Source organism: Lissotriton helveticus, chromosome 4_1 (assembly GCF_964261635.1).
Source record: "Lissotriton helveticus chromosome 4_1, aLisHel1.1, whole genome shotgun sequence".
NCBI classification, from domain to species: Eukaryota; Metazoa; Chordata; class Amphibia; order Caudata; family Salamandridae; genus Lissotriton; species Lissotriton helveticus.
The window spans coordinates 1,694,320,522-1,694,344,035 of NC_136063.1; the positions used below are offsets into that span (position 1 = coordinate 1,694,320,522).

General features: G+C 46.0%; 1 protein-coding gene across 6 annotated transcripts in view; it reads right to left on the reverse strand.

The window, feature by feature from the left end:
* Nucleotides 1-23,514, reverse strand: part of LOC144829332 (uncharacterized) — a 127,805-nt gene that overhangs the window by 67,320 nt on the left and 36,971 nt on the right. For all 6 annotated transcript variants that reach the window (XM_078688384.1, XM_078688382.1, XM_078688381.1 and 3 more), the window contains one exon: nt 16-126. In XM_078688384.1, the coding sequence (XP_078544510.1) occupies nt 16-126 (111 nt within the window). The remainder of the gene's footprint in view (nt 1-15; nt 127-23,514) is intronic.

Genomic DNA, 23,514 nt, shown 5'->3' on the forward strand with positions numbered 1-23,514 from the left:
GCTGCAAATACTCACTTGTGGGGCTGTCAATACTTTCTACCCCAGTCAACTCCTGATCTTGTACGTAGTATTGATTTTCCTCATGTTTAAGGCTCAAAGTGAAAACTGATGCAACATCTGGATGATCTAGAATTTTAAAAAGGCAATTATACCACGAAGTACAGCAGTAGAAATCACATAACAATTAATACAAATAAATACAAACTAGTACCCATTTAGCTACATTTTTTAAACCAAAAAATGTTTCTATAAATTTTGCATGAAATCTCGCAGGCCACTAGTAAAGGTTTGAAACTTTCTGTGCTGACACCCTTACTCCACTACTATCTTTAAAAGATTTCAATTCGCTGCAAGTACTTAGACTTGGAAAACTTGGTACCTGAAAAAAATATGTATGTTAATTGCCTCTTACCTTTCACAGACAAAGTTGGCAACTATGGCACCATTCACCTCTGCATCCCTTCAAACTCTGCTTTACCCCTCTACCATACCCGATCAAATCCTTCAAACTCAAATGCTACAACTAAGCAGACAACATGCAATTCATTTTAATAAAAGAAAATCCCATGGTTTAAATACATCTAGACCAGACACCTATATCTGTGCTATTGAAAAATGGATGTTGACAAATCACCTGAAACTCAACATCGCAAAAACGGATATCATGACCAACCGACACTGGCACAAACACCAGCCCACAACAATATGGCTCAAAGAACTTGAAGCTCTAACACTGTCTGAAGTAGACTCAGCCCTACAACTGATCCCACATGTTGATTAAGGTGAGCACCTTCCATACAATGGGAACCCTGATGTGCATCTTTCCTTACCTTGTGTACCACTGAAAAAGACCATTATCACCTTCATAATATCGAAGGTTGGTTACGCTAACAACTTGCACCTTGGTGCTCCTTCCTTCCTAATATGCAAATAACAAAGAATTCAGAACATTATAGCAGGAAAAATACTTCACTTACATCCAAGGAAGTGCGCAATACCAGTTCTCCAACTACAAAATTGCTTCCTGTCGCAAGGTGATTGGATTTCAAGACACTGTGCATCCTCCACAGAGACATCCAAGAAAAAGACTCAAAGTAAACTGAATTTCAAACGCTATTCTCAAAACAGAACCTTATGTTCAAGACTATCACCCAGGGTCACAATGCCTTTGTATAAGAAAAAGACCATTAGTCTGCCATCTCAGTACATGCGGCAAAAACATTTGAAATTCTTTGCCAGACAAAAAATGCAATATACACAACACCTAAAATTCAGAAATTATGTAAAAAGCCGGCCATTCTGGAGATAAAACACAATTTACTTGACTTGCTGATGTCAGCATCAAATGAGAGCCATTTGATTATTGAATACATAACCAAAGAAAATGAGACTTGCCTTGATCACTACAACTCACTCTACTCAAGAACGGCTACATATCCCCTGAAACCCATATTAGGATCCTTTCCAGACTGACAAATCGGCGTAGTCCTTTCATCTATAGTGTCCAAACTACCTTAGCAACCACTGCAACAATTAGACTGTTGCAGGCATTTGTAATCGGGGTAATACACAATTACACACCCAGAAACAATTGATACATAATAAATCTGTGACTCGCCACGTATTTATTACACACAGCATAAGAAATATACATACCACGCTGTCCAGACATAACTTTCGTAGCACACAGAACCACTGCAGTACTGGCTTTTATCATCAAAGCTCCATAACGGTCCAACATATCTAAACACTTAGTAGTAAATTAGTTGGCAAGCACTTGTTAAGAAGATCTGCCAGCTAATTTCAACCACAGCTTGTGCACCTATATCTTACACTTTGCTATGCCCCAAAACAAGACAGAGCACTTCAAGGGCCACTTCCCATATGGGCTGACAGGGAAGACAACACCATTGAACTGTACACACCCAGACAATATGGCATGCCACCAGCTGTGGTAATGTGCTTCAGTGTTCTACATTGAGGTGTTCAGTGCTATATAAATGCTGCTATGCTTCTTACCAATGTAGGGTTTCACAGAATGTTAGTTCTGTCTTGTCAATCTAAAAAGCTAATGACTGTCTCTGAAAATAAATATGCGTTAATATAGTTGCGATTTGAGGGCGTGGCTTCAACGCCGGCCAAGATGGCGGCGTAATCCCGGAGCTCCGACGCTGACCTCCATGCAGTGGCGAATTTTGGCAGCATTAAGAGGATTCTTTGGTGTTTTGAAGACTGCTCTGCGGACCGGAGCATGGGGTGAGCTTAATACCCTCATTGTTTCCCGGTTCCGCTACGTTTCCTGACAGACGCTCGTAGGTCCCGGCTCCTGCGACCTCAACCGCCATTTTGTTCGCCGGCCGCGATTCCTGTCGGCGGCCGACCTGCACATTGCCTGATATGCCTGCTTGATATCCCAGAGTTGTGACCAAAGCCCTACACAAGAGGTGAACCTCCCGTCTTCCTTTGGATGCGTTCCTGGTCATTTTTTCTTTATGAATTCAGCACCGTACCCGGAATTTCCGGACTAAGCCGCCATTTTGTGGACTAACCCGGCTCCTCACCACAAGAGCCTCTTTCCTGCATTCCACATTTAAGCTCCCGGTTTGGTGACTAACCTTCATTTAAGCCTGTACTGTCTCTTTTGTTGTCTTCCTGGCTCACAATCATTGGCTGCTGTTTAAATTTACCAGGATTTACCACTCCAGCGATTGTTTCTCAGAGCATACATTACGTTCATTCTTCCTCTCCTCCCTTCTCTTCTCCTTACGCATAGGTGACGCCCAGGAGTGGATCACTGTGCCTCTTTTTGGTCATGCAGTGACCCTGTCCACTTGGTCTCTTTTTCAAGCTCATTCCTTTACAACTACGTCGCAGAGGCTCTCTCCCATCAGTTTGTCATTTGTTTCCTGCGTGACCAGCTCTGCCATGTCACACTATGAGGATGTTCATCCTTTTTGGCTAGCATATTAATGCTATATGGTAGCAGTATTTTATCCTCAGCGTGCTCTTTTGTAAACTTCACTCCTTTGGCCTATAGGAGTATCATGAAGCACGTCTTTTTCAAGACTCCTTATGCTTTCTTTGTTAAGACTTCTTCTTATTAATTGCTGGATTATTGCGTCTCTCTCAATTGCGTTTATGAGATCTTCATGGGGAGACTTCATACTTTGACACTCTCCACTGCTCCTAAAGTGCCTGCTGGTTCAGATTCCGACTCTCCTCCTCTAGATATGGAAGAAAGCATGTCGTCAAAATCTGACTCACCACATGGAGCTATTCCTAAGGCTCACAATGGAAGCAAAACACCTTCAACCTTAGTCTCCTCTAAACGTCAGAAGAAAGATCCTCCATCTCCTGGGAATGCCTCTTCTCCTTCCTCCATAGATCTCATTTTGGAGGAGTTACGCGCTTTCAAACCATTTATGGAAGCTACCACTAAGAACATGCAGGCTATGCAGGATAAGTGGTCGTCTTTGGACTCACGTGTTCTAATCCTAGAACAATCAACTGAATCTCTGCAATCCACTTGTTCCCATATTCCTTCAATGGAGGCGGAGATACTTCTACTTAAGCGGCTGACAGAAGATTTGGAAAACAGGAGCCGTAGGAACAACCTACGCTTGTATGGCCTTCCGGAACCTTCCGGTATTAGAGGTTCGACGTTCGCTCTGGATGTTGTTGGCGTCATCTCCCGTCGCCACCACCCTCGTCTTCGTTTTGCATTTTTTCGTAAGTATGTCTTTCAGTCGTTCGTTTTGGACATGTACTGTCTTCTTGATCTTTTTTGTCTCTGTCTTGTTTCTTCCTCTATTATTCTTGGACCTCTTTCAGCTTCTCTCTTCCCTCTGTTTTCTTTCTTTCTTCTGGTTCTCCCTTTTCTGTCCATCCCTCTTCTTTCCATTTTTTTCTCCTTTCTGGTTCAGTTTCATCTTTGTAATAGTTCCTTCTCTCCTCTCCTTTTTCTTTTTCTCCTCCTCTTTCTACCTTACTTCTAACCTCTTCTCTTCATCACTATGCATACATATTTCTCGTTATTTTTTCTTTTCATTTGAATTTGCATTCAATGAGCATATTGTCCCTAGTTGTTTTTCTCTACAGTTCCATTCCGTGTTACGTCATGGAATGTTAAGGGATTAAATAATCCTATTAAAAGGCAAAGGGCGTTATCACACTTAGCTAGACTCAAAACTGATGTCGCTCTCCTCCAGGAGTCTCATCTCTCAGAAACAGAGGCTTTAAAGCTTAAGCGTTGTTGGGTGGGGCATGTTTTCTGCTCCCCCATTGTTGATAAGAAAAATGGTGTTGTGATTTTGTTGCACAAAATGTTAAATATTTCTTCAGTTTCTCATGAATGTGATGTTAATGGTTGTTGGGTTATTGTTACATTACTTATAGACAATATTCCTCTTACTCTTTTTAATGTGTATGCACCCACCGGAATTGACAGATCTTTTTGGCCCTCTGTTTCTGACAAATTAGCCTCCCTCTCCGGGGAGTACTTACTTTTTGGTGGGGACTGCAATCAAATTATGGACCCCTTCCTTGACCGCCACTCGAAAGTTAAGTTTATGCCCTCCAAGATGCATTCTCAATTTGTCAAGACCTCTCAGAACAACGCATTGGTTGATATCTGGAGATTATGCAATCCCGACCTTAGGGAGTATAGTTTCCCCCCCCCCCTCACCAACCCTAATCCCGTATTGATCATATCTTCCTTAGTAAATCCCTGTCCCAACATGCCATCCGCTCTAAAATAGGCTCCATTCTACTCTCTGACCATGCCCCTGTTTTTGTGGATTTAGACCTGCTTCCATTTTCCCCTCACCCCAGCAGATGGAGATTCAACAATGCTCTACTTCTAGACCCAATTTTTAGGTCTCGTAGCGATAACAGCGCGTAAGCGCTGTCTCGCCAGAGATCTTTTGTTACTGACTGTGCTTCCCAGGAGACAGCCCCTGGCCGCGCGCATCTCGCAAAACGCGATCGGCGCAGGCCACGCGCGCGCGAACGCGCACGCCGTGGCTGTCTCCTGGGAAGCGCAAACATAGACAGGCGCACCTCCCCCTGCACGCATGCGCACACACATACACAAGCACACATACACGCACGGAGAGACTCCCCCCCCACCCCTCCGCCATCGCACACACACACGCACACATACAGGCATCCCCCCCTTCCCCGCTCACCGGCACTCCGGACTTGTGCAGCCTCCGACCGCGGGGCTCTCCCTCGGGCATGGGAGCCCCGCGTCAGCACTGCTCCTCCAGGCACTCCGTGGGCGCGGGCTTCACAAAACGGAAGTCCCGCCCCACGATAGGTTTCGTTTTGCGTGCGCACGTCTTCTTAGGAGTGGGCTTCGTGCACAAGACGGAAGTCCCGCCCCCACCAAAGGTTAGTTTTATGTACATGTATTTCTATTGTAGGGGTTTCTGTTGTACTTGTGAGATCCACATGTATGTCCATTTGGCTTTGTGTTGGAAAGCAAACAGTTTATCACGACTCTGCGCCACTTTCTGTGACTTTGCACGACTGCAAAGTCCCACCAAACTTGCCCCTTGGTGTGCACCGTTACCAGAGGTTTTGCACCAATCTCTCTAGACCCGCCCCAAGAGGATCCAGAGCCTTCCCATGGGGAGGAGGGGGAGGGCGGTGAACCGCCAGCAACACCGTGCGCTAAATTGGCCACTGATGGGCTAAAATGAGATAATTATGACCGAGAAAAGCCCAGGTCCGCGTGCGTGATCCGGCGAGGCCGGGTCGATCGCTGCTGAGATGGACGGGCTGATGGCGCCCCGCTGCGCCTAGCGCCTCGTGCCCTTCACAGCTCAGAGCGCTGCGCGGGGGGGCGCACCAGAGCCACTTAACCCGCATCAATGCCAGCCCTGATGGGGCGAAAATGGGAAAAGAGGCGGCCGCGCCGGCCGGGGCCCCGCTCACTTAACGCGCTGGTTTCATTACAGAGAATCTAAGGGATCAATGAGTGGGGGGGCTGCGGGGGGGCCACGGGGGGCGCCAGGCCTTAACTGGGTGTCAGGAACGGCATTAAATAAAGATTGTCAACTCGCAGGAGCCGGCCTGTTTGCTGACGGCCCAAGATTGAATTGTTAGTTAAAATTGGGTCTGAGCGGCGGCAGAGTCGGGGGCCCCCGGGACCCCCGTATTTGCCGCCGGATCAAAGGCCTCGGCGCAGGACTTGTCAATTTGTAGGTTGTAAATCTTCCAGCCCTAAACAGCCGGTCCGAGGGGCCCCGCCGGGGACGGGGCTATTTATACCGAGAAGGATTGATTTCTGTTTAGCTTCAGTTCCATCTGATGCTGAGCAACATATAAAAGGCGTTTTAGGTCTGTGAGCAACAGCCCTCTTGCACACACTCAAACTGCTCACCAATTCAAAGTATGCTAAAAATGTTATGCAACGCATTGTCATACACAATGCCAATAACTCAAACTTTAATGCTGCGAGACCTATTGCATTGCAAATGCTTGTTTGTTCTGAATTCATTACTTTTGCCACTGAATTTTTTCTTTTTATTCACACCCCTGATTCCTCTTTTGTTATGGTTTGGGACCCCTTCAAAGCAGCCTCTAGGGGTTTTATCATCAATTTTGTGGCTAGACGGAAGAAACTTAGAGAGGCCAAGTCGGATCAAATTCTGGCTGATATTAAGCGTTTAGAACTCGATTATCATTCTTCTAAGTCTGAAGCTTCCCTTAAAAAACTTATTGATGCAAAACTCTCCTTCAATAAATTTACGACTGACGCTGCGTCTAACCTTTTATTAAAATGCAATTCCCGATATTATGGAGGTAAGAATAAAATGGGGAAACTTCTTGCGAACTACCTAAAAATTAGGAAAGAGCGTACAAAGATTGAGTCTATAAGAACTTCCTCCGGTGAATCTCGATTTAAAGACAAAGAAATCCTTACCGAGTTTGTCAAATTTTACGAAACTCTATATACCCCAAAACGGGTCCCAGACTCTACAGACCTTTCTTCCTACTTCCAGTCCATTCCTTCTCTCCCGACGTCCCATATCAATTTCAATTCTTTAGAACTAGACATATCACTTTCCGAAATTTCTCAGGCGGTCTCTAAATTACGACATGGCAAGGCTCCCAGTCCTGATGGCTTCACTATCGAATTTTATAGTCATTTTACCTCTCTCCTCCTTCCAAAACTCCTACTTTTATTTCAATCCTTTCTTTCAGTGGGATCTTCGAGCGGTTCATTCCAACAGGCTCTAATATGCTTAATTCCCCAAAGAGGATAAAGACCATTCCCTTTGCAAGAATTATTGCCCGATTTCCCTGGTGAATACAGATTACAAGATACTAGCGAAGATTCTAGCCTTACTAATGGATCTGCTCTTACCAGACTTGATTGGTCCTGAGCAATCGGGTTTTGTCAAAGGTCGGCTCTCCTCCGACAACTCGCGGGTCTTTCTTAACATTCTCAGTAGAGCTTCGTCTTTAGATCTTCCTTTCGCAGCTATCTCCTTAGATGTGGAGAAAGCTTTTGACAGGATTGGATGTAATTTTATGTTTCGGGCTCACCGTTGGATAGGCATTCCTCCCAAATTCATTTCTATAATCTCCTTACTTTATTCTAACCCCCAGGCATCCATTTTTGTTAATGGTATGTCCTCGGATTATTTCTCTCTTCATAGAGGTGTTCCACAAGGCTGTCCATTATCCCCCTTAATATTTGTTTTAGGCTTAGAGCCCTTTCTTACTAATATTCGTCAGGATGACAATATATCCGGTTTCCACTTTGGTTCAAGTCAGGTTAAACTTTCGGTTTATGTGGACGATATCCTTTTTTACTGCTCCGACCCTCTTTCTTCTTTACCTTCCTTTCTTCAGCAAGTTTCTTCCTTTTCCGCGGTATCTGGCTATCGTCTAAATGCTGATAAATGTGAAATTCTCCCTTTAAACTCTCTTTGTCAGAAACATCTTTTTTCCCAATCCGGTTTCTCATGGCGACCCTCTAAAATCAAATATTTTGGTGTTTGGTTTGCTCCTCTCCTATCTGACACTCTCAAATTGAACTTTGATTATATTTCTAAGAAAATGGAAACAGCCATCACACGTTGGCATCCGCTCTTTTTGTCCTGGTGGGGTCGGCTTAATTCTATAAAGATGATGCTCTCTCCTCTTCTTCTTTATACTATTTCTATGCTCCCATTGCTTATTCCGACTTATCTCTTCAAAAAGATTGGCTCTTTACTATTGAAATTGTTATGGAATGGTAAACGCCCTTGGATAGCTCTTACCTCCTTACAAGAGGACAAAGCACAGGCGGTGTCCGTTTTCCTGATTTTAGAGAATATCATCGAGCTTCTTCTTTGAAACAGTCATCTCGCTGGTTTTCTTCTAATCTTCCTTTTTACCCTCCCGTCTGGCTATCCATGGAATCCTCCTTTATCTCCCCTTTCAATTTCCGTGAACTTATGTCTCACCCAACTCGCCTTCACACTCCTACTATTTCCTATTCTCGTACCCTTTTCCTTCCTTTTTTCCCCGTCGTCTTATCCTTCCTTTCTTTCCATTCACGAACAATCGATCTGGCATAACTCATTACTTAAAATTCATAATCGCACAATTTTTTGGAAGGTTGGGCACTCTAGAGGATTGTGTTGGATCTCTCAATTGCTCTCACATGGCGTCCCTCTTTCGTTTTCGGAACTTCACTCCTCCTTCTCCTTACCCTCTAGTGCTCGTTCACAATATGATGCACTTTATCCAGCTCTAATTCTATATCTCCAATCTTTACCACCTACCAATGATATTCCTCTAGATCGCAAATCCACTTCCTTACTGTTAGACTCCTCTCTTTCTGCTTCTGCCCTTTATAATTCTTTCCGCTATACGGTTGGATAGAGTAAAATCCAAAATTGAGGTCGCATGGGAATCATTTCTACGTACCAGTGAGTTGGTAGGTGCGTGAGTTTAACGCGCCAAAACTGTGATCTGCATTTCAATCCTATTTAATGTGACTTGATAACGTTGTAGGCGTGAAGCCTTTCTGGGGAATATCGAGTACTGTTTCTTTTGTGAGCGGAGCGTAGTGGGGGAAAGCCTACACGTTACCGTTACGAAGGTCATTGACCCAGGATTATTAAGTGCCAAAGCGGAAGGTTGTGGGGCTCTACACCTTGCCGTGTTTGGAGTCACACATGATTGGAACTTGGTTTTATTTCATGAAGAGCGGAAGACTGTAGTAGGATGCTACGTCTTGCCGTTTCTGGATGGTGACTAATTAATTTTGTTAGGGCAAAGGAAATACGGTGCACTGTTCTTTTGTTTTGGATTCACACTGGAACTTCATGGATAGAGGAGAATTTCGATTGTCTTGTGTTGATTCCTACCATAAATAAGGAGGGGTGCGTTACCTTAGATAGGTTATCACGTATATATGTTGCTAATGTGTTTCAAGAGTATAACCTGACTTTTGTATCATTTAGGGACCAGAGGTTCAGATATCTTCTACACCTTGCGCAGGGAAGAGGTGGAACACACACACTATAGAAAGGTGATTCTTAAGGTGCTATTTAGCGAGAATGAAATGAGAGTAGTAATATACTGTGGATGTTTATAACCAGGTGTGTTTCTTTTCTTGCAGCTATCCCTTCCCTGCAGTCCCCTTCCGTTCCCTCCCTGTTTTCTTTCTTTTTTCCCTCACCCTATCACTCGAACACACTGTGTTATACACATCAGTGTGTTGGTGAGGTCGGGAGGTGGAGCCCTATTTCTACAACCGGATCCTGCAGCGTGGTGGCCTGACAGAATCACGAACCCACGAATTGCATTCTGCCTGGTCCGGTTGTTGTTAATATGGCTACCATGGAGGATGTGTTGCACGCTCTGGTTTTGGTACAACAGGAGCTGGCGTCTTCTAAGGCAGAGACGGCTATGCTCAAGGACAAAGTAGAACAGTTATCAAAAAACCCTTTCTCGACAGGTTCGTCACAAATACAAGTCACTGTTCCTCCTCCCATTCCTTTGGCCACCCCAGAAAGGTATGCAGGAGACCCTCGCAAAATACAGGTGTTCCTTACTCAGGTGTTGCTTCATTTTTCCTGTAAACCTGCTTCCTTCCCTACTAACCATTCGAGGGTAGCATTTGCTATTTCCTATTTGGTGGGGGATGCGGCGAACTGGGCTGTGCCGTTGGTTAAGAACAATGATGCTATATTGTCTGATTGGTCTGCTTTCAGGACAGAATTTGAAAAGGTGTTCGACCGGAGGGCCACCACATTTAGCGCTGATAAAGAATTGTTAACATTGAGACAGGGTAGAGGTGAGTTAATTACATATCTCACAGCGTTTAATCGTCTGGTGACGGAGTCTGCGTGGCCAGAAGAAAAGAGAATGTCCCTTTTTTATCAAGGGTTAAAGGACGAACTGAAAGACGTAGTGGCGCAGATTGATCCCCAACCTACTACCTGTGTGGACATGGTGAATTTGGTGTTAAGGCTTGATAGTAGGTTAACAGAGAGGGGTGGAGACAGAAGGAAATGGGACAAAGGTTCAAACCGTTATGTAAGTTACCCTCCCAAAGATATGGGTACCGCTGATTCAGGCTCAGAACCAATGGAAATCGGAGCTATCAGACCCCCGTTAACCAAAGACGAAAGGGAAAGTAGAAGAGTGCAAGGCCTTTGTATGTACTGTGGGAAGAAGGGGCATTATGTGAGAGAGTGCCCTTCAAAGCCCAATACTCCCAATAGTTGGAACCGTAATAAGAGGGTGGCAGTTTCAGCAACAGCTCGAGAGTCAGACAGTTCATTGGGGCCTATAACAGGAGAAGTAGTAACACCCGACTGGAAACTAACTTCCTTATACTCCAAGGGGATAGGGGAGACTGAGTCTCATTTGGTTCTTTCTATGACTTTGGAGTGTGAACAAAAGACCCATCAAGTATTGGTAATGTTGGACTCAGGAGCCACGGGTAGTTTTATAGACAATGGTTTGGTTTCTCGTTTGGCTATACCCAGAGTACCTAGAGATAATCCAGAGGAGGTCTTGGCAGTTGACGGACAGCCCATAAAATCAGGTCTTATAACTGAAAAAACAGCTGAAGTGGTGTTGTCTATCGAGGTGTCGGAAGGGAGACATGTGGAAACATTAGAGTTGAACATCATAGATGCTCCTCAATACGAGATTATATTGGGGATGCCTTGGTTGACTTATCACAACCCTTCCATTGATTGGAAAACCAGAACAGTCCATTTTTTATCGGGATATTGTCAGGAACATCTGGTGCCTTATGTGGCTTCCTCTGTGGCTGTATTGGCTTGCCAGTTCATGGTAGCTACCGCTGCAGAGAAAGAAGTGGTTCTTCCCATAGAGTACGAGGCTTATCAGGATGTGTTTAGCGAAAGTAAGGCAGAAACATTACCACCTCACAGGGAATATGACTGTCGTATAGATTTAATTGATGGTGCTACTATTCCAACATGCAGAGTGTACGCCTTGTCGGTACCTGAAACCAATCATCTAAAAGACTACATAGACCATTATGTCAGTATTGGGTTTATCAGACCATCCCGTTCCCCTGCTGCCTCTCCACTTTTCTTCATAGCGAAAGCCAATGGTGACCTTCGAGCCTGTGTGGACTACCGTGTCTTTAATAAAGCCACCATTCGCAACCGATACCCTCTACCCCTCATCACGGTCTTGATAGACCAAGTGAGGGAAGCGGTAATCTATACCCGCTTGGACTTGCGGGGTGCTTATCACTTGGTCAGGGTTCGTGAGGGGGATGAGTGGAAGACCGCCTTCAAGACGCGGTATGGCCTGTACGAGTATTTGGTCATGCCTTTCGGGCTGTGTAACGCCCCAGCGGCTTTTCAATTCTTGATTAACGATGTTCTGAAGGAATACATTGATCTTTTTGTAGTTGTCTACATAGATGACATTTTGGTGTATTCTATGGAGGAAGATAGTCATGTTGACCAAGTTTGCAAGGTACTGTCCAAGTTAAGGGAGCACAGTTTATTTGTGAAACTCAGTAAATGTGAGTTTGGTGTGTCTAGTGTAGAGTTCCTGGGAGTGATGCTCAGTCCACAAGGCTTGCAAATGTCAGAGCGGAAGGTGAAAGCGGTTCAAGACTGGCCTGTCCCTAAAAATGTGAGAGAGGTCCAGAGTTTTCTGGGCTTCGCGAATTACTATCGTCGCTTTATCTTGCATTTTTCTCAAACAGCAGTTCATATCACCAGGCTATTGAGGAAGGGAGTTCCTTTTGAGTGGACAAGGGAAGCCGGAGAGGCTTTCCAGAGCCTAAAGAGCTTGTTTATTACAGCCCAGGTACTCTCTCACCCTAATTTGGAGCATCCTTTTGTGATCGAGGCCGATGCTTCGGATGAAGCTATAGGTGCGGTGTTGTCACAGAGGGACATAAGTACTGGGCAATTGCACCCTGTGGCATATCTGTCTAAGAAGTTGAGTTCGGCTGAACTCAACTATACTATCGCAGAAAAAGAACTCCTTTCTATAAAAAGGGCTTTTCAGGAGTGGAGGCAGTATTTGTGGGGAGCTCTTCATACCATCACGGTCTACACAGACCATAGGAACCTGCAATACATGTCCTCTGCGAGACACTTGACACAAAGGCAAATGAGATGGATGCTCTTTTTCGCGGAGTATGACTTCGTGGTCACGTTTCGTCCTGGTTCTGAAAACCGAAAGGCGGACGCTTTATCCCGACAGACCATGCCAAATGTGTTGGGAGGGGTTGACAAGCAGGCCATTATACCATCAGGGAAGGTTCTTTGTGTGGTAAGGGCTGAATCCTTTCTGGATGACGTTAAGAGTCATCAGTTTCCTGGAGGCTGGAAGACATGGGCAAACGGATTTGCTGAGAGGAAGGTGAAACAGGGGTTGCCTATCTATCAAGACAGCTATTTTTGCCTACTGTCCCTTTACAGAAAAAGGCGTTCAGTTGGTGCCATGAGGGGGTGCTAGCAGGTCACCCTGGTATCCGTAAGACCGTTTGCACAGTACAGAGACATTTTTGGTGGCCTACTTTGAACAAGGATATAACAGCGTGGGTTGCTCGATGTGACGTTTGAGCACGAGCTAAAGGAGTAACCACTAGAAAAGCGGGGAAGCTCATTCCGATGCCTACTCCGAATCAACCGTGGCAGAACATCAGTCTAGATTTTGTGTCAGGTCTTCCTCTTGATCAGGGCTTCTCGGCCATCTTGGTGGTAGTAGACAGCCTCACCAAAATGGGACACTTTATCCCCTGTAAAAACCTCCCCACTGCAAGCCAAACAGCACAATTACTAGCCAGTAACATCATCTGTTTGCATGGGATACCGAGAGTGATCGTGTCGGATAGGGGGCCTCAGTTTATTGCGCGATTTTGGCGCATTTGGTGTCGCGCCCTGAACATTGAATCCAATCTGCCTACCAGCTTCCATCCCCAAACAGATGGGCAAACGGAAAGACTTAATCAGACTTTGAAAAAATACTTAAGGTGTTATTCTAGAGAAGCTCATGAATCCTGGGTAGAGCTGCTATGGATGGCCGAGTTGGCCTATAACAACGCCTGGCACAGTTCCACCGGAATGTCTCCTTTTAAAGCTACTTATGGGTATGATGCTAATACTTTGCCCATTGATATCCCAGTCGATCTCCAAAATCAGCCTTCTGTCAAGGAAAGGGTGTTGTTACTGAGAAGGGTGCACAAGGGGGTGCAGGTGCACTTGAATAAGGCTAAAGAGGCGTACAAGAAATGGGACGACCGTCACAGACTGGAGAGTCGCCAGTATGCTGTGGGGGATAAGGTGTGGCTGTCAACCCGGAACATCCGTTTCAGGTTGCGCAGTATTTTCCATCGCCGGTACATTGGCCCTTACCCCATTGTGAAACAGGTCAATCCTGTGGCCTACAAACTGAGGCTGCCGGGTTCTTTGCGTATACACCCTGTGTTTCATGTTCAGTTGTTGAAGCCTGCGTTGACAGCCAGGAGGGCGGTTCCGCCTCCAGTGGTGTGTGATGAGGGGCTTGAATACGAGATCAAGAGCATTCGGGACTCTAAATGGCGCAGGGGGGTGCTTATGTACTTGGTGTCCTGGAAGGGTTACACCGCGGAGGACGATTCGTGGGAGGCTTGTTCCGACGTACATGCCCCCAGGGCGGTGAGGTCTTTTCACCGGAGGTTTCCTGCTAAGCCTGGACCTAGGAGGCGCTAGGGACGGGGACCTACTGTCAGGATTTACATGTTTCAGGCGCCTACCAATATTATGAATACACTACATCTCCCAGAATGCAAGCGCTGGGGGAGTAGACTATAAAAGAGGGTGGGGATTTATCTCATTGTTCGTGATTTTGGAAACTACAGGGAGTTTGAACCTTTGCACTTTTGTTTGCCATAGCGCTGGGAGGAGTTTATTCACGGCGAAGCGCTGGCTGTTTATTCTGAGTTTCCGGTGTGTTTGAGGTCCGGAGGGAGCAGCGCCTTTCCCGCTGTTCATTGGAAGTCAGGACGGCAAAGCAGAGCGGCTGGCAGTTGATCCAGAAGAGAAGCAGGGCAGTTTCTTGTTGAGAGCTGACTCAACCGGGACCATTTCTACGTACCAGTGAGTTGGTAGGTGCGTGAGTTTAACGCGCCAAAACTGTGATCTGCATTTCAATCCTATTTAATGTGACTTGATAACGTTGTAGGCGTGAAGCCTTTCTGGGGAATATCGAGTACTGTTTCTTTTGTGAGCGGAGCGTAGTGGGGGAAAGCCTACACGTTACCGTTACGAAGGTCATTGACCCAGGATTATTAAGTGCCAAAGCGGAAGGTTGTGGGGCTCTACACCTTGCCGTGTTTGGAGTCACACATGATTGGAACTTGGTTTTATTTCATGAAGAGCGGAAGACTGTAGTAGGATGCTACGTCTTGCCGTTTCTGGATGGTGACTAATTAATTTTGTTAGGGCAAAGGAAACACGGTGCACTGTTCTTTTGTTTTGGATTCACACTGGAACTTCATGGATAGAGGAGAATTTCGATTGTCTTGTGTTGATTCCTACCATAAATAAGGAGGGGTGCGTTACCTTAGATAGGTTATCACATATATATGTTGCTAATGTGTTTCAAGAGTATAACCTGACTTTTGTATCATTTAGGGACCAGAGGTTCAGATATCTTCTACACCTTGCGACAGGGAAGAGGTGGAACACACACACTATAGAAAGGTGATTCTTAAGGTGCTATTTAGCGAGAATGAAATGAGAGTAGTAATATACTGTGGATGTTTATAACCAGGTGTGTTTCTTTTCTTGCAGCTATCCCTTCCCTGCAGTCCCCTTCCGTTCCCTCCCTGTTTTCTTTCTTTTTTCCCTCACCCTATCACTCGAACACACTGTGTTATACACATCAGTGTGTTGGTGAGGTCGGGAGGTGGAGCCCTATTTCTACAACCGGATCCTGCAGAGTGGGGGCCTGACAGCTTCATCATTGGCCTCTTCCTCCTCGTCAGACTGGCGCTGCAATGCCTGACGGGTGCCTAAAAGGCGCTCTTTGTCAGAGATCTTTAGTTCAAGCCAACGGTTGTGTGCGTGTGAGGGGGAGAATGGGGGGTGTAGTCATGTAGGGAAGGTGATATTAAAAAAGGTGAACCAATTCACAAGGGTTTTTATTCGCGTGACTGATTCCCTTGGTTAAAAGGTGGGAGGGGAGATAGAGGCTGTAAGGGGCACAGTGGAACTACCTCGACCCTCTAATCAGGTCGACATGTTTCTTGCTTAGTATCGCAATTCCTCAGGACCTCAAATACACAGTACTACACAGTGAAAAACCACAAGTGAAGATAACAGATCAATACAACCTCTCTGGGTCTGTAAGGGTGCAGGCCAAGTGGTTCTGCGGTGAGGGGTTGATCTAGAAGAGATATGAGATAACAAGCCGCTTGACTTATAATGGCATCAACACCTCATCCAGTCAGAGGTAACCCTTAATCTCTTAGGGAATATGCACACTCCAAGGAATATTAAAAACAAAGGGTAAAGTAAAAGGCAAGGCCTTTGAACATTAAGGAATAAATAATAACGATGAAGACAACACATAAGAATGAAAGCGTAGGCTAATGCTTACCCTAAAGGAGTCCCTAAAGGGCCTCGCAGTCTGTTCCCGTGGGGCAGCACAAAAAAAGGTATAATAACCTGGAGAGAAAACAATAAATAAATACACACACCCGATTCAAGGTTAAGGTTGAAGGGGGGGGGACTAGAGAGAAGACCAGTGAGAAGGTAATGGCCAAAGGAGCACCACGATATCAGGAGGTCAGGCAGGACAACTGCCAGCACCGGGACCCAACATCCGGAACACCCCAAGCCAGACCCAGCCCACCAGACCCCCCCGTCAGGGTGGCGTGCAGTGCGGCCCCATAGTGTAGGCATGTGGAAACCATGAGCAGCTCATCATGGCACATGTGTTTAAAATATCAACGTATCTAAGCCTCCGACCACCCGGGGTAATGAACGTCAGGGGCAGAAACCAGGAACATCCGGGCTATACACACATCGGAAACCATGAAAAACGCCCCGGTGCACCGCCCCACCGGGGCCGCACGACCCCCCACCAATCTTAGAAGGGGCCAGCGCGGCCGGAAAGTAGGCTCAGGAAGAACGATGGACATTGTGGACCCTGCACTGGCGGTATGGGCGGCCAGAGTCGGTGACGTCAGGGGGCCCCCGTCGGGTAAAGTACAAGCGCAGCTCTTACCTTGTGTCAGTGCAGCCTAAGGCTTGCGAACCTACCCGCACGCGAGGCGCTCACTTGGTAGCGCGGAACAGCTGGTCATGGGAGTTCCGGTGTGTGGGGATTAAAAGCTGTCCGCAGCTCCGCCTCGGCAACCGGGCGGGAGGGGTGTGGTCACAAGGCTAGACCGACTGCGCATGCGTGGGCAGAGTGCACTATCAAGGTCTCAGGGTTGCATGTGAATCAAAGGGAATGTGGCGGCCATCTTAGCATGGTGAAAATAAGGCTCCGTGATAATCAAAAGTAAATATATCTCTCTCGAGGGGAGCTCGGTTACAAATGAATGGATGACCGGGTAGTAACACGCTCAAGACAATATTGGGATTAGTGACAAAAAGGTATAAACCCAGGTCGAGAACGGACGACCATTGTGGACCTGTTATCCTTAAATTGAAATGTTGTCATACATCACCCACGTAGGAGCTGAGGGGTAAAAGGATATTAAGTTAGTATACCCCTCGAGGAAAATTGGATGCTAAGAATTCGTGCCTAATGTGGAATGGCACTTGTCACATGGGGGGGTATGGTGTGGAGAAATTATCCATTGATGGCAGACATAGATCTACCTCGTCAGGGATGACCATGGGACCGAGTCATTAAGGCCAAGGGTATCTAACTGCAAGCGGTGAACCCAACGTTGTTCGATCCTGAATAGGGCCTGTTGCGTGATCGAGGGATGGGATTCAAGTACTACCCACTTGATGCTGTCTGCACGGTGGTCGTGTTGCAGGTAATGTTCATAGAGGCGTGTGTGTGTTTTGGAACACCGGATGTTGCTCTTGTGTTCCATTATTCTTTGCTTGACCTGCCTCATTGTCATGCCGATATACTGTTTTCCACATGGGCAGATGAGCATGTAGATGCAACGGAGACTGTTACAGTTTGTATGTTTGTTCAGGTGCCAGGTGAACGTGTCGGACAGTTTGATTTCTTTACATTGTATTGTCTGAGGACCAGTATAGTGTGCCACAGTGGAAGCCAGGCACTTGCTGGAATGTTCCCTTACCTTTCCACAGAGTGGATGCTTAGCTTTAACATGACAGAAAGAGATGCAGGCTGAGAGCCAAGGAGGTATCCCCTGTTTGGACTGGGCTTGACCTTTTCATAATTGACTAAACAACACAAAGCTGGTGTGATGTGTGTATGTTCTTTGTCTGGTCTATATAGAATTTGAGAAATTAACCGAAGTCCAAAAAATGTAAAAACATTTCTGCTGGTAAAGATGGGTTTGGAAAGAAAGATGTGGGAATACAGGTTCATTAAGGTGAAAGTCAATAAGAATGTTTGGAATTAATTGGGTCTGAGAACTACCCTGTCCTTCATGAAATGGAGAAAATGCTCCCTGATGATGAATGATTGAATATCAAACACTTTACTGGTGGATGTTAGAGCTAGGAGAAGTGCTATTTTCCAAGAAACAAATTTTAAGACTGCTTTATATATAGGCTCAAAAGGAAGTAACATCAGCAGACTGAGAACTGTATTAAGTTCCCATGGAACCGGAGGATGTCGAAGAGATGTAAATGCTCTAAAGAGACCTTTCATAAACTGTTTAATGATCCTTTAGAAAAACAGAGCAGAAGCCGACTGAAGAATATTTGAGTTCACTCCTGGCCAAATACTAAATGAAGTCAATAGATTTTATTTGAAGTGGATGATGACATTACTCCCGTACCAAACACAGAAATGCTGCCTTTTAACATTGTAAGTCTTACAAGTCGTTGAAGCTCATGCCTGTGCCAAAATATGTTAACATTCCTATGGCAAATCTAAATGCCAAATTCTAGGTGGTCAGGTACCATGCTGTTACATTCCCGGGTTAGGCCCATGTAGCAAAGCAGTTCGTTTCTCACATTGTCCTCACAATAACATTTCAGCTGCAAAAGTTTTCACATATTTGCGTGCACAACAATGTTGGATTAGTTTCCCCGAAACTAAACATGTTTACACATCTAGTTTCACACTGCTAGATGTGTACAAGGTCTCTTTTAGCACTATGTACAAATACCATCTCTATATTCACCCACGGGGCGACAGAGCTATCTACATATCCATCACTAATCTATACGCACATCCCAAGGCTGCTTTCTGTTATGAAAGATGAGCATCCAGATATATTAGGAGAGGATGCGCTTCAGCTGAGGGTTGTTGCATGCTGAGACTTCACCACGCAGCTGTCTGACATCTTGTGAGGGGTGTTCAGTTCGTGACCAAGATGGGGACTTTATCCTCACCTATCAGGTAATGGGGTTGGATCGTCCCTTGGAGGGATTCTGGACACTACACCTACACACACTCTAGGTACACTTAGAGTAGGGTTTGTATCATAGTACGCTAAATTACTGCCTTGTTTTATATGTCTGCATATATTCACTGTTTTAGCACCATGGTCAAAATATATCTACTAGTTACACTTTTGGTGCTCGCCATCACCTTTTTCTGCTTCTGTCTATTAATCATCGTAGCATCCGTATTTTATACAAGAATAATGTCCGTTCAATAAAACGTATTAAAAATGTTCCACTGTGTAGTCTCTGTATACTTCTCTGAGAATAAGTGAGCACGAGTGACTGGACAAAAGGTTCTGTACTGTTTACACGAACCCTGAGGGGTCAGGGTTGTCATGTTCAGTGATTGCCAGAAATCATTAACTCCCTGCTAAGGTTAGGGGGGCTTATGGTGGCACTGTGAGCTTGCTGGTCTATAGGCCAACAAATCCTGTGGGTTGTCGGGAATCAGCCTAGGCACCAAGCCCCTAGTTTATGTTGTCCAAACAAATGCGCAGATCCTAGGCATTAGTAGGAACTACATGAGAATACTGCCAACTTCCGTGACTTGGGATTGGGTGAGCGGGGGTGGGGGTGGATCTCTAAATGATGTTGTAAAGTATCCTGGGATGCACCTTCAGAGGAATGGCTGTACATGCTGAAAACTGCAGTGGTTTGTTGTACATGTACTGGAGAGGCCACGCCGGAGCAATGAGGATCAGAGTGCAATGGTCTATCTTCCCCTTCTTCAACATCCTGAGGATCCGAGGAAAAGGAGGACAGGTGTTGGCAAATATCTTGGACCAACTGATCGAAAGAGCATTGCCCATCGCCCATGGATGTTAGAACCTGCATGCAAAGCACAGGCATTTCTTGTGGTTCGGAGTGGCAAACAGATGGATTCTGAGGTGACCACATTATTTGGAAATGTCATCCACCTGTTTCTGTTCTAGTTCCTACTTGTGACAATATGACATTTGCTGACTGAGTGCATCCGCTTGATCGTTCTGGCCCCCTGGCAGATGTTCTACGGGGATATCTATCCTGTGAGAAATGGCCCAGTTCCACAGCAACTGAACCTCTTCTGAAAGGAGTTTGGACTGTGTTCCTCCTTGCTTGGATGTTGTGTTGTCTGTTCTCACTAGGACTGGTTCACCTGCCAAGCTTATAAACCTAGTTGTATGGTGCGGAGTTCCAACACATTGATGTGGAGCCTCTTCTCTGAATCTGACCAGAGGCCTCTGGTTGAAAGTTCTTGCTGGTGAGGTCCCATCCATTAGACGCATCTGTAATGAGTATTAATAGTTCTGTTATTGGCAAAAAAGATCTACATTTAGCTTTGCTGGGATCCTTCACCACATTAAAGCTTGCTTCAAGCGCCTTGTGACATGGACTTTATCTTACCATGAGAATTCTATCGGTTTCCATTACAAATCCAGTTCTTGCTGGACATGTCTCTTACGGAGCCTGCAAAACAGTGTGAGGCCTTTACATGATTTCTGTCAGGCCCAACAGATTGATTGATTGTTGTATATTTGTTGGCCTGCCAACCCCTGTCTGCAGAGTGAACCTGATGGGCTAATGCAGCCTGCTCATCTACTGAAGGATTACGCAAGAGGATGTGCAATTCCACGTTCCCCTTCCTGAGGTGTCATGGGCTTAAACACTACCCTTGGATGATATCCTATTGTATGCAACCACTATGCTATTGTTCTATATGTGCATGCTACAAATACTGCTAAAGTTGACTGTATTGCTGGCTGTTGTTTATCGTTTTAAAATATAACTGAAGAAATGAAAAAATAATTTAAAATAAACACACTTTGTGCAATTGGAGCCGTGGCGTGGCGTGCTCTCTTCATTTTGGTGGCTCTACACAACGGGCTGAAAAGGTGAATTACACAGTTTGTGTGATTGAATTTATACACACACACGCACACACACACACCCCCCCCCCCTATCCTTTACAGGAAAAGCAGGACATAGGTTTCATTTGCTTGTTTCTTATTCAATGGCTTATCTTGTCAATTTTGTTTGTCCCTCCTCTGGAGTATTGCCTCTTTACTTTAGTGCTTCTACCACTCACTTTTAGGGAACTGCGTTTTTACATTTCGCCTGCACATCGCCTTCACGGTGCTTGTAAAATCTCTTGTATTAAAACCTTACTTAAGATTGGCTGGCTCCCACGTCACTCTTGTTTCCTTGCTGGTCAGCGCCTCCTCCTTGCCTCGGCCATCGTGCAGTGGAGCTTGGATGAAATACTGCTTCCGATGGCCAGGGTTCTTCCACTGGCTGCGTGTTTTTGGAGGTACTTTTTTTGTAATTACAGACAGTGAGAGCATTATTGTCTGGAGGTGCTCTTGGTCAAACAGCAATCATGGCAGCTGTGTGACTGGCGCAAAACATATTCAGCCGTAGCATTATATTCTGGCTCTCTCTCCCTCACTTCGCAAGGCACTTGGGCTGTCTCACCCAAATGCTTTATTGGCATTCGACACAGTGACAGGAGAGTTAGAAGGGCCAAACAGCCTCAGCTCTGCAGCTGGTTTCGAAAGCAAGGGCACGGTCGAGAAAAAAACCCAAAGAACTCAATTTTCACAGTGTTTTGGGCTGTGCTCTTGCCATCAGTATTTAGTGTGCTTCTGCCTACATTTAGATGGATAACTGTGCTTTTTTCATAGTTTGTGTTGATATCTTGTTTATGTGTGTTAAGTTAGTAGGCTTGCAATACAATGTTGTCCATGTTTTTGCCCTGCAGATGGGCCTAGTCTTTTGTGTTTGCACCCTTGACAATATAGCCTTTTCCTCAGCTGGAATGCTTGTCTGTGGAATATTCAACTTACAGGGCCTGATCAAGACGTTTTGTCACAAAGAATTGATCTTGACAACTTGTGTGCCCAATCTCTTCACACTGCAGACTGTTCTATAGACCCACATCTCTCTTGGTCAAAGGATCAATGTTTCAATTCAATTCAATTCAATTAATTTATATAGCGCGCTACATACCCAGAGGGTCTCAAGGCGCTTGGAGAAGGGTGGGGAATTACTTGTCGAATATCCAGGTTTTAAGTTGCTTTCTGAATGCTAGGTGGTTCTGAGTGAGGCGTATATGGTGTTTCCGTAGTCCAGGCGGCTTGTCACCAGTGCGTGGGTGACCGTTTTTCTAGTTTCGGTGGGGATCCAGCGAAATGTTTTTTTGAGCATGCGAAGAATGTTGAAGCAGGATGACGAAACGGTCATCGAGAGTGAGGAGTCCAGAATGACGCCCAGGTTCCGTGCGTGGTCTGTCGGGATGGGTGCTTTTCCAAGGGACTCTGGCCACCACGAGTCGTCCCAGGCGGAGGGGGAGGTGCCTAAGATAAGGACCTCTGTCTTGTCGGAATTCAGTTTCAGACGGCTCTGCTTCATCCACTCGGCTACTTCTCTCATTCCTTTATGTAGGTTGGTTTTGGCGGTGTTAGGGTCTTTGGTGAGTGAGAGGATCAGTTGAGTGTCATCAGCGTAGGAGATGATGTTGAGGTTATGTTGGCGGGCGATGGCCGCGAGGGGGCTCATGTATACGTTGAAGAGGGTAGGGCTGAGTGAGGATCCCTGTGGTACGCCGCAAATGACTTCAGTGGCCTCGGATTTGAATGGTGGGAGGCGGACTCTCTGGGTTCTTCCGGTGAGGAACGAAGTGATCCATTCCAGTGCTTTTCCTTGGATTCCGATGTTTCTGAGGCGTTGTAGCAGGGTGCTATGACATACTGTGTCGAAGGCTGCGGAGAGGTCGAGGAGGATTAGGGCGACTGTGTCTCCATTGTCCAGAAGAGTTTGTATGTCGTCTGTTGCTGCGATGAGTGCGGTCTCAGTGCTGTGTTTGGCTCGGAAGCCGGACTGAGAGGAGTCGAGGGATTTGTTTGTTTCGAGGAAGGCGGCGAGCTGGTTGTTGATAGCTTTCTCGATGACTTTGGCCGGGAATGGAAGGAGCGAGATGGGGCGGTAGTTTTTGAGTTCGGTGGGGTCAGCTGTGGGTTTTTTCAGAAGAGCGGTGAGATCGGCGTGTTTCCAGCTGTCCGGGAAGGTGGCGGAGTTGAGGGAGCAGTTGATGACGTCTCGGAGGTGTGGTGCTATGATGGAGTCTGCTTTGTTGAAGATGTGGTGTGGGCATGGGTCTGTGGGGGATCCTGAGTGGATGGAGTTCATCAGGCGGATGGTGTCCTCAGTGGAGATTGTGTTCCAGTCATTAAGGATGCTCAGGGGGGGTGATGGTACGGCATAAGGTTGGGTGGGTTGGCCTCCGGGTTGGTTGTCAAAGCTGTTGTGGATGTCTGCGATTTTGTCGTGGAAGAACAAAGCTAGAGAGTCGCAGAGGGCTTGAGAGGGGGTGATGTCGTTGGAGTTGGCAGTGGGGTTGGTAAACTCTTTAACGATGTTGAATAATTCTTTGCTGTTGTGGGCGTTGTTGTCCAGTCGGTCTTTGAAAGCGGCTTTCTTGGCAGTCCGGATC